The 17,616-nt window shown below is 39.8% G+C and overlaps 1 protein-coding gene across 1 annotated transcript in view; it reads left to right on the top strand.

Moving 5' to 3' along the window:
- TMEM108 (transmembrane protein 108) overlaps nucleotides 1-17,616 on the top strand; it is a 154,362-nt gene that overhangs the window by 62,744 nt on the left and 74,002 nt on the right. The window contains exon 3 of the mRNA XM_013184803.3: nucleotides 12,469-12,550. Coding sequence (XP_013040257.3) covers nucleotides 12,511-12,550 — 40 coding nt within the window. The 5' untranslated portion in view covers nucleotides 12,469-12,510. The remainder of the gene's footprint in view (nucleotides 1-12,468; nucleotides 12,551-17,616) is intronic.

Below are 17,616 nucleotides of genomic sequence, written 5' to 3' on the forward strand. Positions count from 1 at the left end.
AAATGTGCAGTCACAGGGATTCTTATTCTTTTCCTGCCTGTGCTGTTTCTTACCTCTGTAAGAAAAACAAAACAAAACAAAACATCCTTCTTAAAACAGTGGTCTTCACTTGCACTGCTTTACAATTCCTGGGCCAGATGCTGGGGTCTCTATTGAGGCAAAGCTCCCCTTGGGGTCAGTGGATTTTGCCTGAGGGAGAACATCACATTTCTGGACAGTAAATGAGAGTTTTCACTAAGCTATTAAAATAAATTGTGCATCTGAACATAATCTTTCTTGACAGCATGACATGGTTTCAAATGCTGCTGTTTGAGATTTCCCATATTCTTTTATATGCATTTCCTTCTGGCTTACCTGCATGCCTGTCTATGCCAGTGTTCAACCTAGTGAAGGAGGGAAAATGAGCTGTTCAGCCAATAGCAGTCTTGCTAGCCGCGTAAAGCAATGGGAAAGAAAATAAGACACAGTCATCAGCGTGCTAAATCCTCTTTAAAGCTCCAGACCTGTCATGTAGAGCTAAATCTCAGACAGTGCCATTATCAGTGCCAGGTTAGCACTGGAAGCTGCCCTATCTCTCCTTCTCTTTCCTTCACTCCCCCTGCCTCCAAAGCCACTGAAGTTAATTCATCATGTTGACACAGAGCAGGGCATTATTATTCAGAGTTGCATAGAAAGTGAATTTACATTGAGCAAAACCAATAAGCCGCACCGCTCTGACATTTAGTTTTCTTGGAAACTCTTCCTATTGAACCAGGCAGGACTACATACATTCTCAAATGAAATGCACCACAATAACCTTGCGTAGACAAGAATGAATAAGTTGGAAATTACCAAGTGCCTATTTCCTGCCACCTCCCTTCAAACCTAAATTTTTATGGGGCTATATTTCTGTTTGTTGCCCTGTCGAATTTTCATTTTATTCTCCCCTGCCGTGTCAAAATGGTGTGCAAATATTCTTATATAAAAGGGGTTGCTGTTTATGTCTGGGTCACTGATGGGTAGTCCCCTATTCTTTCTGAGGCCTCTTCTTCCTTTGACATCAAACCCCGGGGCTGAAAGTTGAGGATAAATAAATGGTGTCCCTTGAACTAGACACAGTCATAATAAACTCTGAGATGAAATGTCAAGTCTAAGCTAGTATACTCTTCTACTTTCTGGTGTATGCTGATCAGCCCTCCAAAGCAGAGCAGTCATATTTCAGAGCTCACTTTATCTCCCTTCTCTTCTTACCATATTGAATGTCTGATTATAGGAGAGGTAGTAAATAGCTCTCTTAAGAGGAGGTTTAACCAGGCAGACGTAGGTCAAGACATCATCTTACTTTCCATGGCATATAACTGTGTACATGCATTTATGCATCCATCCATCCAAATCTGCCGAAGATATCTCTATTCTTAGAGCGTGAGTTATTATAATTTCATACAAGAAGCTACTTCAGGCAGATTTGAAGTGATAAAGATTGTTCCAAGATTAATGTGTGGTCTAAAATAGCTGCTCATAGGAAACTAGCAAACATTTCAGTTGGAATTGCCCCAGAATTAACACTAGGTCATGCAGGCAAAAGGATCTGGCAAAACACTCACAGAGATCTTCAAAAACGCACCTTTCATGTTTGTTTATTGTACTGATATTTTTACTAAAGTATCATTACAGACTGTGTTGTTTTTGTTAGGAATTTATGCCCTATGTTATTTAACCAACAGTACATATTACTATTAAATATATTATTGCACTTTTGAGACTGGATTGTTAAGAATTCAAAAGGCAGTTATGCTTTCCTACCATTTTTTTTCAAATGTAATAAAATGTTTCTTTCAATCTTAGGTACTTGTATATGTCTATTATAACTTGTCATTGTGAAATTAGATCCTTATGCCATACTTACACATTGTGATTAGAACTGATTCAAAACATTCCATCCAAAACTGAGATGGAAATATTATTATTTTTAAACATGTATTTTGATTGGAAATTTAATATGATTTTCTTTTCACTGAAAAAAAAAAAAGAGAGAGACAAAATGCCATGTATGTGTTTATTCATTTTTTCCTTTCCTTTTTTGTTTTCCCTTGTCCCTGGAAAGGCACGCTAGTATAAATAAGGGAATAAGGAAAGAAGCAGAAAACAGTCAGCATCTGCCATATACATACAAACCCAAACATAAACGTACAATTCAAAATTACAATTACAATAATGAATGTGTTACTTTTTACTTAAACTTTTGGCAGCTGAGGTGTTTATATTCTCCTTAGCTGTGTGATCGTGTTTGATAAAATAGAATGGGCCACATCTAGAATCTGCTGGTGGGGCACTAGGACCTGAATCAAAGTTCTCGTTCCTTACCCAACTTCAGTTTGCCAAAAGACAGTGGTTTTGTGGACTGGATTCAGCAGCCGATGGAGTCAGAAAGAGTATTGCATAGGTATTCCTCACTGGTGATTATTTCCTCTGTGCTTTATAGATGTAGACTAGCCAGGAAGTTTGGAGACAAAGCAGAATGTGTGGGCTTGGGGCCGGCCTCATCTATACTTATCCTACATCAGGTCAGTTGAAATTCCCCTAGAGATGGGCCAAAACTTAGTCAGTCTATCTTGACCTTTTTCCTCTTCTGTATCCCACCATCTCAATCTTTACAGTGTCTTGATGAATGCTGGTAAAAGGAACCTTGTTTACAAGTTTTCAAAGCCAAAGCCCAGTTCATGAGATTTTTATAAAAACAATTATAGGTGCTTTCCTGCTTTAGCTTGCATCTTTAGTTCACTGTAAATCAGGTAACGGTGATAAAGAATATTGAGCCTCCTTTGTGGTGATTTGTTAAGGGTTATTTGTTTAGCTGGATAATTGTGTTGCTTGCTAGAGGGAAGGTTGATCATGCAGTTAAAATGTTAGACTGAACCGTTTCCATCTCTACTACAGATTTTCTTGAAAGTCATCTAGGGCCAGTGTAAGACCAGTGTTTTCAGTGCTACAATACAGGTGGTTTTGATGGCAAGGCACCTGATTATGTCATTAAATACTTAATCATCTTTCTGAAACTGGTATTTTAGCCTAGATTTCAGACATGCAGAGCATGCATACTTCTCTTTGTTTACAGTTGATGATTTCCATTCCTGAACATTTAAGCCAATCAACCAATCTCTGGAATACAGTACCACATTATAAAAGACAGAAAACACCTTCTCTTTTGCACCCTTTTTCCTTTCTCTACTTGAAATGTTTGCGTTTAATCAAGCAGAATAATGTGAAAAGCCTGATTTCAGCTGCTTCACAAAGGTACACCCTTTTCCTACTCTCCAGTGTCTATTACAGTGCAGGCAGAGCTGTTGGCTCGCTTGTTCCTTACACTAAGTCTTTTTTCTTGTGTATCCTACACCATAGGAACAAGGGACCAGTTTAACACAGCTGCAGAGGAGTTAACCCCATAAACCTTGAGATCCCTGCAGCTGGAGAGAACACTTGGTGGGACCCCTTTGTACAGCTGTTGGCATCCTCATTTTCAGTGTCACCAGCTGAAGTTAAAGGGGGGTCTTCAGCCTTCACATGAGAGAAACTGCCCTGTATAAGGGATGGGTCTCCTCATTCCAGCACAGGCATTTAGAACAGTTCATGGGAACCAGGCTTTAGAAGAACCTGCTACCTACAGAGAGAGTTTAGATGAGTAAATTAGATGTTGACATCCACATTGTGGACACCCTGAGTCAGGTGAGAAGCTGTGGAAGATCCTCCTGGGAAAGCACACCATCACAAGAGCCATGTGGAAATGGAGCTGGTTTCTGTGTTCGTTACCTGCTGCGATTGACAAAGAAAATAGAGCTTCTTTCCTTCCTTATTTTCCTAGAAGTTACAGAGGTATCTGCAGAGGGCATCTTAGAAGATGATAGACTGGGGTAGCCTTATGTGCCAAGAAAGTCTCCTAGCAGGAGAGCTTGTAATGGTTATAAAGTTTTCATGTCAAAGAGCAGACAGTTTACACTGCTGAGTGCTTCCTAGACACAGTACCACAAATTGAAATTTTTGTCATGAACTTGAAATTATATTAAAATATGTATTGTTTTGGGTCCCATAAGATCCATAAAGAAAAAAATGAAAACTTACACTGCTTAGACTTAGATACATCATATTTCATTATGGGACAAAAAAAGTCTTTCCAAGAGGACAGTGGGACAGTGAAAGGTTCTTTTCAGTAAGGACTATTTTGGTCCAACTTTCTTGACCCAGTTGTTTCACTTTTTTTTTTAAGTTGCAACATGAAAGATGCTCCTTCCCCAAACTCAGAGTAGTTGGACTCTTTTCCTTCAAACAGTTAGCAAAAATAGCGTGTTTCAAGCTGTGCCATAAAATTTCAGCATCAAAGTTCCAGATGGCCATTGGTAACTGCAAAGAAAGAACTATAAGGGAAATATTTATGTAGCTAGACCTCGACATATCATTATTAGTTTTCCAGTGGAAGTAAATTCACAAAGCCTATACTTGTATGTGTGTTATTTCTTGAAAGAGGCTTGAATGGTTCACTTATGTGTCCTATGCCTTGTATTACTCAGATAATAGAGATTTTCATGTAATTGAAGTGGCAGAAGTCTCTTCCTCCACCTGGAAAATAAAACCGTGGTACTGTGACTGGAAAAAAATTGTCTTCGTAAGCAACAGAAGACAAATGGGCACCCAGAAAGCCTTCTGTAGTAAAACATTTGTTGTAAAATTAGAGCATCTAATGGCATTCTGTAGTTCCTTAAAATGACTATGGTGTCGCAATCTAGTGTTAGGCTGTTGCAGAAAATTGACAGTGCCCTGTGGGACTGTGTCTTTCAACCTTGATGCATAACTTGGTAACAGTAAACAGATGGTTAATTCATTTGGAACTAATTGACAATAGTGGAAAAGTAGGTTTATGTATGGTATAACTGCAGCAAAATGATGTCTAGCTAATAAGCAGTGTAGCTTAAGTAATGGTGTAGGAGGAAACGGAACAAAGGAACTTCTGCTTTATAAATGCTACTGGATCCGAATTCTACCATAGAAAAGTTATAAAATTCACACATTGGTCTTCTCTCCACTCCTAATGTGTATTAATGACCAAATTCCAATGATCCTTATAGCTGCTAAGTCAATTGGATCCTTATAAATATGTTAGCTTCTTCTCAGAGCTCCATAGAGATGAAAGATGGAAAGGAGAGGCTTACTCTTAGCTCCTCATTCTCCAAGTGGACAGACAGACACACAGCATCACGCCTGAGCACCCATGAGAGCAAGAAGCAATCAGAAGAACTGGTGGTCAGACTTTGCTCACACTGGAGTTGCCTTCAGAACTGTTTGCTAACAGCAGATAATTAAGAAAAGAGTAAGAAATAAAGTCCCTTGCACAACTGACAGAGTGTAAAGGACATTCAGTAGCTAATGTTTTGTAGTTCTTCTGATCACCTTCTCTGGGCCTTCCCAGTTATAATCAGCCCAGAGAGTAACCCCTGTCTGTCACAGCTTTTCCAAAAGGGTCACGGGGCTCAAGTTTGCTGGAGGGCAAGCACACGTCAAAGCCAGGAAATCTCACATTAAATGACCTTTCATTTATACTCTGTTATTTTTCCTCTCCGTTTTTCCTACCCTTTCAACGCTTTGCCGTTGGCTGTTCCAGTGATCGTTCATAATGTTACCACAGATGCCAAGGCATTAGACAGCCCAAGGCAACAGCAGGGCTACCTGGCCTTTTCAGACTAACTTCTTCCCCTGGCCATGGTCACCAGGACATGAGGTCCTTTAATGCCTGTCCATTTTTGTGACAGTGCACACAAAGAGCATAAGCCTTTCCTCCCTCTCCCTCTCACTGACATGCCTCAGGTTCAACACGTGGCTAAAGGAAGGTGATAAGGAACAACTGAGGTAACTGGCACTGTCCTCCACTCACTGTGCCAATGACAGCGGCCTGTAAGTGATCTCCTAGCCTAGGACTTCCCCACGTTCCTCTGTTCATGGAGAAGACTGTTCACAGAAAGAGTCAGGAGGAGGCCTGTGGGGATGCAGTCATTTGAACTATTAGGTTAGAGAGCAGGGTGGGACTGGGATTGTAAAAGTTAGTGATGAGGTAGGGAACTGGAGAAAAGGAAACAATTGCTGCCAGGTTTTCCTGTGTATTGACACTCCTTTCTCTGTGTAAGTTTCTTGGTTTGTGTTTAGGCCTGTGGTAATGGGAAGATGTGGGTTCGAACACCGATACCAGAATATCCACAACCACACTCAGGCCCAGGGGGAATCAGAGATGCTCTGCAAAGCAAAGAGAGGTTTTGGTGTTGTTTGTTGTTTTCTTTTTTTTTTTTTTTTTCCCTGGGTGGTGTGAGATTATCTGCTTGTTGACAGCAGTGTCTGTAAGTCTCTGTCATGTAGGGTACAAGCCTTTTCCATGTAGAAAAGCACAATAATATGTAGTTCAGCTTCTACCTGACTACTCCTCATGCTCATATGACAGGTCAACACAACGCTAACAAGACTGGTTCTGCTTAGTTGTGGTATCCCGGGGGCAGACCCTGCTCTTTGAAGACCTTAAGAAAGCAAAAGGTGTGCACTTCTGAGGATAATTGTGAAAGTAGATGTGAATTGCTCTTTCTTGGCTCTGCAGAGAGGAATCCATTCCAAAGAGTGCTTAAAGATCTAAGCATAAAGGGGACATAAATATCAAAGTTGCTGCACTCAGGATGTTATGAAGAAAGATGGTAACTATGGTTTGCCTGTTCCAAGCTGCGGGAAATAAATCACAGTGGAAAATGTGGCACATGCTGAACAAGAACACAGAATTCTTGCTTGAAGGAATCTTAGTGCAGCAAATTAATCATCTTTTTATTAGCATGCCCCGAAGGTTTCAGGGACATAAATTTTGCAAAATAACAGCTGGATTGTGGAAGTAGGCCATTGAATTAAGAAACAAATCACACAAACATGAAAACACAAAGCTACACTTGAGCCTTGTGTAGTCAAGAAAAGTACACCTGCTTCCTGTTATGAGACATGCTTGAATACTCTCAGAGTGGCTAACCTGTGGGAAACAGGGTGAAAACCTTGGTGGTGGAATTAAAGCTGTGTGAATCTGGCCCTAAGCCAGTACTGAGTGAGAACCTGTGCCTTTTCCCATTGGCCATGAAAGCCCACCTCATGGTCAGGACCACGGGCTTTGATAAGCAATTTTGAATTCACCATATGATGCAACAAGAACAGTCCAACCAGGAAGAGAGGTGGAAGAATAGAGAGTCTTGCATTTTTGCTGGGAGACATCTGGTTGCTGTTTAAAATACCCTTTGCAAGAGGCATTTTACTCATGGGGAAACCACATCTCCATGAGTTTTAAGTTAGGAGCCTCTGCTGTTGCCTTCTTGTAAGGATTTGTGGAGCCCTCAAGAACAGGACAATATTAAAAGGGTCAAAGTTGACTTTCCTTGGGGATTCACCAATGATAATTGAAGATGGAGGTACTTCTGGGTCTGTCTTGTTTTCCTCTTTCATGTTCTGCAAAACCAGGAATAGTATAGCTGAGAAGACAGACAGAAATAAAATAATAAAGTTTTTGTTCTTCGTGGGTTACGACTGGTATGTCTTTCACCTGTCTCCTCTTTCCATCACCCGTTTTTCATCTTCTTTGTTTCTGTCTGCTGGTTTCTGTGTGACAGACTCAAAAGGCAAAAAAGGTTGTCCATTGACTGTTAGGTTTGTCTCAACACTCGTCTTCTGTTCTCCTCCATTTCTTCTTTAATTTAAGGCACCACTGGTATTTTTTTTTCTCATCAGACATAATGAATGGCTGGGAGCTGTCAGCTCTTTTGGACTCTTTTGTCTTCTATTCATCATTATGTCTTCATTGTCCTCTTTAATTTATCTGAGACGTTGAAGGGATCACTTACTGTGAAAGACAATATTGCTAGCTGTCCATAGGGGTTTCACATATCTATTCATCATCATGCCTAAGATAAACTATATGTGAAACACTGTGCACTAAAAAGGGTAAAATACGTAAGCTCTATTCGAACACCACATGTTAGCTGGTATTTTCAAACACAGGTATCTAAGACTAGGCATGTAACACCCTTTGTGGATACAAATTTCCACCAATTTTACTGTTGAAGATGGGTCTTTATAAATTGAGTTTGAGTGTACAGTCTTGCACTAGATTAATTACCTGGTTTCTAAATATATCAATAGGTAAACCAACATAAATTGCAATCTAGAACAAAAAATGAAAAAGCTTTAATTATACTTTTATTTCCTAGTCTTTAGAGGAGAGCCAGTGGGTCTTCAGAGTGATTGGGAATATACCCAAGTACTTAGAAACATAACTACAAATCTAGGAAATGAAGTTTAAGAATCTTTTTTTTTTCAATCTTAATCAAAGATCCAACATATTTGTAACACATAATTCCCTCAAATAGTCAAAATGGCTCATCAAATATTGAAGCTCAGTATGTTTCAAAATGAATATTTTGGCAAAGTGTACTCCTGTGAAAACTTGGGGAAGTGTTAAAAGAATAGTGAAGCTAGAATGTGCACAAAACTCATCTCTCAGAATAGATCTTAAATTTTTAAAGCTTGACACATACTTTTCGAATGCAGTTTTTTTTTCCTCGACCATTTTTTGTTTCTGCTCACTCTTTATATTTTTTTCTTCTTGTTAATTACAGTTGATTTAAAACAGGTGGCAATACTCTGGTTTTATATTAATCTGTGCAAGGTCAGGAGCTGGCTGTGTGTCTGCATTTTCCATCTGCATGTGCATAGCTCTGCTAATCTGTAAGTGCCTAAAACTGCTCCCTTAGTTACTTCAGAAAGCATGGGTTGGTGAACCGGAGCCCCTCCAGCTAACACTCAGTTTGTAACCTCTCTTGTTCGTGACAGATCACAGAATCACAGAATGCTTTGCGTTGGAAGGGACCTTAAAGCCCATCTAATTCCAACCCCCTGCCATGGGCAGGGACACCTCCCACCAGACCAGGTTGCCCAAAGCCCCATCCAGCCTGGCCTTGAACACCTCCAGGGATGGGGCGTCCACAGCTTCCCTGGTCAGCCTGTGCCAGTGCCTCACCACCCTCTGAGTAAAGAATTTCTTCCTAGTATCTAAATGAAATCTCCCCTCTTTTAGTTTAAAAACCATTACCTATCATTACACTCCCTGATAACAAGTCCCCCTCCAGCTTTCCTGTAGCCCCCTTTAGGTACTGGAAGGCCGCTACAAGGTCTCCCCAGAGCCTTCTCTGCTCCAGGCTGATCAACCCCAGCTCCCTCAGCCTGTCTTCGTAGGAGAGGTGCTTCAGCCTTCTGAGAATCCTCATGGCTATCTGGCCTCACTCCAACAGGTCCATATCCTTCTTGTGCTGAAGGCCCCAGAGCTGAATGCAGAGCTTCACGTGGGGGCTCACAAGGGCAGAGCAGAAGGAGACAATCACCTCCCTCACCCTGCTGGCCACGCTGCTTTTGATGCAGCCCAGGACACAGGTGGCTTTCTGGGCTGCTAGCTCACATTGCTGGCTCATGTTGAGCTTCTTGTCAACCAGCACCCCCAAGTCCTTCCCCTCAGGGCTGCTCTCAGTCCATTCTCTGCCCTGCCTGTATTTGTGCTTAGGATTGCCTTGGCCCAGATTCAGGACCTTGCACTTGGCCTTGCTGAACATCGTGAGGTTCACACAGGCCCACCTCTCAGGCCTGCCCAGGTCCCTCTGGATGGCATCCCTTCCCTCCAGCAGATAGTAAGAATTACAGATAATAAGACATGCAGGTAAATGTATTTATCACAAAAGGCCTGCAAAAGATTTTCATAAGCTAGAGACTACAAAAAGCAGGTACTTCCAGGAGAATAAAGTTTGACTTAAGTGAGCCTGCATGGCCATAAGGTAGTACTGTGATGATTGGACATGAGCTGACACTCAGAAAGGAGGTTTCCTCTGCAGCTTTTCAGTTTAGAAAAGAGATGCCAAGTGATCCAATGGAAGACTAAAATTGTGTATGACCAGGAAGAGATGAGTAAGGAATAATTATCAATGTTATTAATAAGACATGGCAGCTCAGATCCTGTGTTCAGCCCAGGATTGCTGGAAAATGAGTCAGATATGGTAGGATGCAAGGATTTCTTTATACTCAGATTGATTCACATGTTATTTTCCTCTGGTTCTGCTGGTAGATAATGTTAAAGATAAGGCAGTGGACTCGTTCTTCCTTGTAATGCAATGGTTCATCTGCCTGAACACTTTGCAGTGTTGACAGTGGTTGCAAGCAGACCCTGTCTTTGGAAAATCATTGCTGGTGCCACTTGGCTTCCAAACATACAAATAAATCTCATTAAATCTATCTTATCTTACAATATCTGTCAGATAAATCCTTGCATTGCATGCATCTCTTTTACACAAGAAATGAGATATTCAAAAATATCAATTTACTTGCACTATTTTCCACACATTTATGTTTAACCTTAAGTCATGCCAAGAACTTTGAAGAAATTTTAGAGGTTGTAAACTCAAGGCAGTTTTGGTTTATGCAGTTTTCCTGAGTTCTCTAAGTAGAATTCTGTGGCCATGTAATCAAGATAAATTTTCTAACCGAAGACAACAGAAAAACATCGTGAAAGTTTTCAAGTGCTAATCTTGTTTCTTTCCCCATATACACATTAATTCCTACATCTTAGCACAGGGTAAATTACCCTAAGAGTTCCATCTAAATAAATAAATATTCAACAGTATACTGTTTATTTTCACCACAAGACCAGAATTTATAAGTAAAATGCTTTTATACACTATAGGTAGCGTTAACATGGAGATGGAAGGGAAATATGAATCAATTGTGGTTCACAGCCCAAAATAGTGTATCGCATCACAGTTGCCAAGCACAGTGTGAACTATACAAAAAGTCTGGGTTGACCATGCTTTCACCATTAAGGTATTAATAAAAATATATGCAGAAAAGGGTAAGAACTAGATAAACCACTGACAATATAGATTCCATATCCCCAAGGGCTCTGGCTTTAAGTGTATGTCAGACCAGAATTTACAAGCACTGAACAATCTGGAGTCATGTAAATACAATAAAAAATTGAAAATTTGAAATTGCAACCCTAAATCCACAGGCTTTTTCTATGTGTCTTTGAAAAGTGCTGTAATGGACTATATGATATGCATATGATTATCCATAAATACTTTTTTTTTTTTTTTTTACTGTGTTTGCCTTGTTGTTTGATAAACCTCAAGGAGAAAGAGAAGACCAGGAGTCCTTCAGGAAGTCTTCATGATCCAGCATCATTATGAGCCTAATTCTGATTAAAAAATAATAAATTCATTCACAGATGATTGCTTTCATTTAGAAGAAAACACCTTACAAATACTGAAATTTCTGCGAGTTCCTCTGATGTTTTAAGGTCCCTTTTTAAATGGAAAAGAAAGCATGAGAGAATCCAAATTTGTGTACACAAATTGCTGTATCCAGTAACTTAACAAAAACCAAGCATCTTTTGTTACGGAACACAGGAAGGAAAAGTGATAATCCTTACAGGGCTTCTGCATAAAATATGTTTAAATACAGTTCTGTTTTCACAAACTGGTCAGCATTTATTCAGATCCAAAGTGTTACTCATTGGTTTGAATTCTTTATCTTATATATTCAGGACTGCATTTTAAGTAAGTTCTGAAAGATTTTTATGAGGGCATGTAAAAGTGACTCAGGAATGTCCCAAGTAGTTTGGAAGAAGAAATTATTGAACTGAGAATGAGAGGATATAGCACACTGTTTAATATTCACAAGAGGATGATCTCAGTGTCCTGTCTTTCAAAGTTGGTTATGAATCTCCAACAAATGTTTTTTATAGAATGAAAAGCATAAATGCTGTGGTGTCTTTGGGTCCTTTGTGAGACATTACTTACAGTAGTGTTTGGGGACTGTGTTTGCTTCTCACTTCTGATTTATGCATTTATTTTCCTCAAAATGTGAATAATTAACATCAGTGTGACTGGGTTTGATGTTTAAAACTGAGGTGAAAAATACCTGTGACAAGAATTTGAAAATATTCTCTGAGGACTTCTGGAGTGATGCAAGAAGGGGAGACTCCAGGAGGTGGCTCCAGCTCTGTGGGTCCTGCACAACTGCCTGGCAGCGTCAGCATCTCACGTTTGCTCTTCAGTGAGGACCCTTTCTCCAAACTAAAATAAGTTTTGTGAGATAACATTTTATCAAGTCATAGGCATGACAAAAATAATTCTCAGTGTACATGCTTTTTATACTCCTGAGAATTTTTCCTTTTTTTTTTTTTTTTTTTTTTGTAGCTATAACCTTCACTGCCAAGCTGTTGGAAAGCATGGCTAAAAAGGCTAAAGCACAGTTAGGCATTTTCCTTTTGCTAATCAATACAATTTTCCTGTGAAGCTCCATCTTACTTTGTAATCAATAGGTGTAATAATAAAGCATGAATTTTGTAGTAAATCACAAATTATTTTCTTCTCTTGATTTCCTTGACAGAATCATGAATAAACTGGCAGACCAGCAGGATCACATGATACCATGAAGAGAAGCTTACAGGTCCTCTATTGCCAACTGTTTAGTAAGTAAATATATTTTTTTTACCTGTAAGAATTAAATCATTCAAATTCATAAATAAGGTAGTATTATTTATGCCAGCCACAACTGAGAAAGGCACATAACCATGTGTCTTGTGTTTTGTGTCATGGACCTGGAGGAATTATGAGGAAGTTAAATTCTCTTGTTCATTGAGATATTTGGAAATGTAATAAAAAAAGAAAGAAATTAAAGTATCAGGTGATTCCACAGAGTCTTGTACAAGGGTGAGTGCGATCTACTGTGCCTTGAAACTGAACACCCTCAGGAGAATGAGAAGTAGAAGCAGAGGATGGTGATTGGAAGAAATAATGCAACAACATTTTTGTAATGATCGTTTTTGTCTATTTCGCTGTGGACAAATGGGATCCATCTAACATCTTGTGGTGGTCTTCCAAAAAGGTCTGAGAGTGATGGGAAGGGAGCCACAGACTCACACAGACTAAATTCTGTGTTACTTCCTGAGATTACTGGATTCTTTTTTCTGAATTTTTGCTTCAGAAGAGCATATACAGTATGAAAGTCCAGCAAAAAGACTTTCAAAAAGGTGAAATTTAGATTATGGAGATAAGGACTCTTTGCCCTATCCACAGGCATAAAGTAAGATTTTAGGTGTTAGATAGTATTGACACTGTTAAGACATTTCTGTAAACTGATATTTTTAGTGCAAACATCATAATTCGTAACTTTTTCTTCAAAATTTTGGAAGATAAGTCAAATGAGAAAAGGCAAAATATAACTGTACTATCTTCATCATATGTTTTGAAAAGGAAATTGCTAGTTTACAGTAAGAACCTAAAAAAGTTTATGTTTTCTCTTTAGTTCAGCAGAACTTCTCACTTCAATGTGCATATTATATTACACAGTTATTTATAGATTTCTCTTATTCTGTTCCAAGCTAGACAGAAACCACAAAAACATGCTTAATATTCACAGGATGAACAATGCAAGGAATATTGTTTTTTTGGTGTGTGTGTGAAAATTAGTCTAACAAGTATTTTATAGACTTTTACAAAAATCTAGTTAAATATCTCTGTTCTACTCATTGCCATCAGGGTATAAAGCAAGAGATTTCTTTGTTTTGCTAGACTGGCTGCTTTCGCTATTCTAATTTACAAAAAAAAAAAAAGAAAATCAAGAAGAGTGTCAAAGGAATGTGTTTTATTTTGGCCTGATTCACTGAGGTCCTACACCTTCCTTTCTTACCTGCAACTGCAACAATTGGATCTGCGGTGCTGCCTCTCTGATGTAGCAGGATTTTCATCTTGTCTGGTATGTTATGAGTGGTTAATTGAGGCTTAGGTTTACAGAGAGAGGTACTCTTATGAATCAAAAACTGAGATGTCTTGAATAAAGTGTTGGTGGATTTTGTACAACCAGTGATCAGCTGGAGAGGCAAGACGTAGTTTCATCCCAAACCTGGTGCACTGCTATGAGACTTGGTCACACCTTTGTTGAGTCCCAGCTGTGCCACTGGGACAGTAGTGGCTACACCCTTCTGTCTATTCATTTCCACCTCTGTTCACTTACACTGTATTCAGCTGTGTGTCTATACAGAGTCTGAGACAGTGGGACCCTCATACTTGTGAGGACTGCTTGGTTTGGGGGCTAGAAGAAAAGGCTTACTCGTCTGCTTTATACACCGGTAGGAAATGTTAGCTGTCTTTTTTAAGGAATCAGGCCCATACCTAAATAAGATTTTGAGAGACTAAATGTAGCATCTGTCTGTTTTGTGAATTTTAGATGAGTTATGTAATCAGTCTATTGCCATCCATATTCCTCTGCTGTGCTTTCCAAAAAGAGCATATTCCATCCATTTATGCTGATCAAGAATAGTATGTGAAAATGACACTAGCAGCAGCTGCTCTTTTGAATATGGTTGTAGCTGGCTTGAATCTGATCCCAGTTGTCAAGAGATAGACTTTGTAAAAATTGCAATACCACATTTGGCCCAGGACAGGGGCTCTGGGCAATGCTGCTTTACCTCTAGTCATTCATAATTTATGAATAAGTAATTAAACATGTGATAGAACTGTAAAGAAGCGCTGCTTTCAAACTGTATCTTCAAAGATTCTATTTAATCTGAAATCTCTGAGACGTTTAAAAAAGAACATAAAAAGATTAAACCAAAAATTTTGGAAGAGGTTTCTTAGAGAGAGCTCTTTGAAGTCACTAGCTAGATTGAGTTGATGAGGACCAATTAAAGCAAAACATGTGTCCACAATTTGCTGCCATTTGTTCTAGGCACATCTTTATGGATGAAGTTTGTTGCCTCTGTAATGATGAAGATGCAAATGCCTTTCCCATGAGGCTGAGCGATCTCCATTTTTTATAAAGACCTAATGTGATGATTTAAGCCCTACAGCATGAGCCACAATATGTCTGCATTTTCTGTAATAAAACATGCACATTATAATTTACCATGCACGCACTGTTCACGGAGAGGATCCAAGTTGCATATAAATGAGGGAAAATGTGGAGAAAGGTAACTGGTAGAGCCCTTGGCACACGAGCTGTGTATGAGACTTTCTTCTTCAGACATTTATTTTCCTGAAAAATGGAACGACTTTTATTTTCTGTTTACTTACAGCACCAGCGTCTGTATGAGGACCTGTCACCATAGCATCTGGAAATGAATGCCAGTCTGAGTGTTTCTTCATGCCATTATCACTTAGTGCGTTCCCAAGCATCACTCTTTCATCATTGAGGGCTGGCACGATGCCCAGTAGTATCAGTAGAAAGAGCCTCCCATGTGCAGACGCACAACTCTCAGTAGCAAACCAAGCAAAAATGGCAGAGAGTGGCTGTGCCTTAGAACACACGCTGTCACAAATCTTGTGTCCTCTTGACTGTGGATTCAGCTCGCCTTCCTCCTGGCAGCCTGAGTGCGTTTTGTTAAGTCTCTTGCAGTGAAGTTCACGCTGTAGAAAGGTTTACCATGAGCCAGTGCTCCATGCAAGTCCGACGCTCTTCCCGGAGCACATCCCTCATTCCATAAATATTTGAGAAACAACGTGAGTTTGTCAAATTCCTGTTTAAGAGAACACCCAGTTCTCAGTGGCTTCTGAGAGGTGCTGAGCACCATTGTCCCTAACGGCTACTGCCTCTAATAGGAACCAGCGCCCGCCGACTCCTGTTTCTATTGCCGAGTGGTGTCTGTGAATAATTACGTAGCTTCTCTAAGATGGTATGCACCTATGCTTGTGAGCAAGCGGGGAGGCATGGCAACCGTACAAAAAAGACGATAGCCAGAAGCAGGGGAATAACCTGTTCTGTGCCCATAGTAGATAAGGCATGAAGAAATGGGTTTATAAAGCAGCAGGGATCTTGTCATTAGACAACAGGCTGAAATGCTGTCGCAGGTTAAGGCCTTGAAATGCTAGAACAGGATGGTCAGGAGGATTTTAGACGCTCTGCCACTGAAGCACCTAATGGAAAAAAACATCTCTCAGGGGAGACAGGGGTCATCTAGATGATTTCAAAAGCTCCCATCAAACCCTCTGATCCTGTGACGATGTAGATATTCTGGGTACTGTGTCCTTAGCGTAAGTGAGCCTGCCTGCTTTGACAGAGCTCTCTCAGTTTGCACGAGCCATGTATAATTAATCCATGTGATAGGAACATACGGCTGACGTATGCTTTAAGGTACTGGGATCACTTGATGCACGTTGGGAGAGAGTCTCTTTCGATCATTCTTGGAACTTGCAGAAAGAAAAGAAAATGCCATTTTCGTTGTGCTCTGTTAGACTGGTAGGTGATAGCTTAAGCAAAGAGAACAGCGGGGGAGTGGTTATCTAGCAAAGAGTCCATCTGTTTTGCTTAAAAATTAGAAAGGTAAACAGCCTCTGGGTATGCAGTGTTTCATGTACAAAGCTTTTTGGGATACTCCCTGGGTTGCAGCATTTGTATTTGTGAGTCACGTGGCTTGGTAACAGGCAGCACACAGCAAGCAGTAAATCTACGCTTGCTTTTCCCACAGTTCAGTTACAGATTGTTGCTTCAGTTTCTTAACAGAAACTTTGCCTTCTTGAAAGAAGCTGCTGCTTTCCATTTCTCTTCTGTGATCCTTTCCTGGAAAAACAGAGCTCTCTTTTAAAGAGGACTTTAAAAGCAGACTGGCATAGCTTATAAAGAAGTTTAATTGAATATACATTTTCTTATCAGATGTAGGCTCCAGCGTCCTTGATGTGCCCGCTGGTGAGATTGCCGCTGCACACACACAAGAGAACATGTCCCTGCTCACTGGCTGGATAAGCACAGCTCTTTGAATCATATGGCTCTTGTTATTCTAAACCTGAGATTGTTCCCAAGAGGAGTCTGCAGTATTTATTTTAAATTTGCTGGTTCCATAAACAGTCCTGTCCTTAAATACATAATTTTTGGGTAGCATTTCACAGAGTACACAAACTCAATAAAGAGTTTGACAGGGTGGGGGGAATATTCTGCATTGTTCTGCTAAGAGCAGATACAAATTTAGGACAGAGGGACCCTCCTGAGCAACTAACATATTGTGAGAGCTCCTTCACTGTTCTTGCAGATTTGGTGAAACAGAGAAAAATATGGAGCAGGCCTGGGGCTATAGAATTTCAGGTCATGGCTTAAGTCCTTGACACTGAATTTGGAATAAAAAGCCAGCAGACAGTTAGGTTGTTATGTTTGCTCATTCTATTGGCAGACAAGCAATTCATGCTTTCGCACATACCATTTGATAGTCTGATTATGTTCTTGGCATTAAGTACCTTCATTTATATGCTTATACTGGCACTGTTTGTGTTAGAACCCTGTAGATTTTTGAAAATTAATGAGAACACGTATTAACTTTCCAGTGTTTGTATGCGTCAAGCATTCAGACTGGTGGTGGGACATCCTAATAACAATATCTATGACCATTATGCTAGAAAACCAAGAGATATTAAATACATTTGCATAAATGTGGTTGTTTACCCAAACTGGAAAATGCTGCGAGGGCTTGGTTTTAAAATTCCTTTCGCTCTTGTTAAAGAGATTATTTGACAGATCAAAAATTAATCCATAATATTCTTTCCATTCTGT

This window comes from Anser cygnoides, chromosome 2 (genome assembly GCF_040182565.1).
Source record: "Anser cygnoides isolate HZ-2024a breed goose chromosome 2, Taihu_goose_T2T_genome, whole genome shotgun sequence".
In the NCBI taxonomy this organism is placed as follows: Eukaryota; Metazoa; Chordata; class Aves; order Anseriformes; family Anatidae; genus Anser; species Anser cygnoides.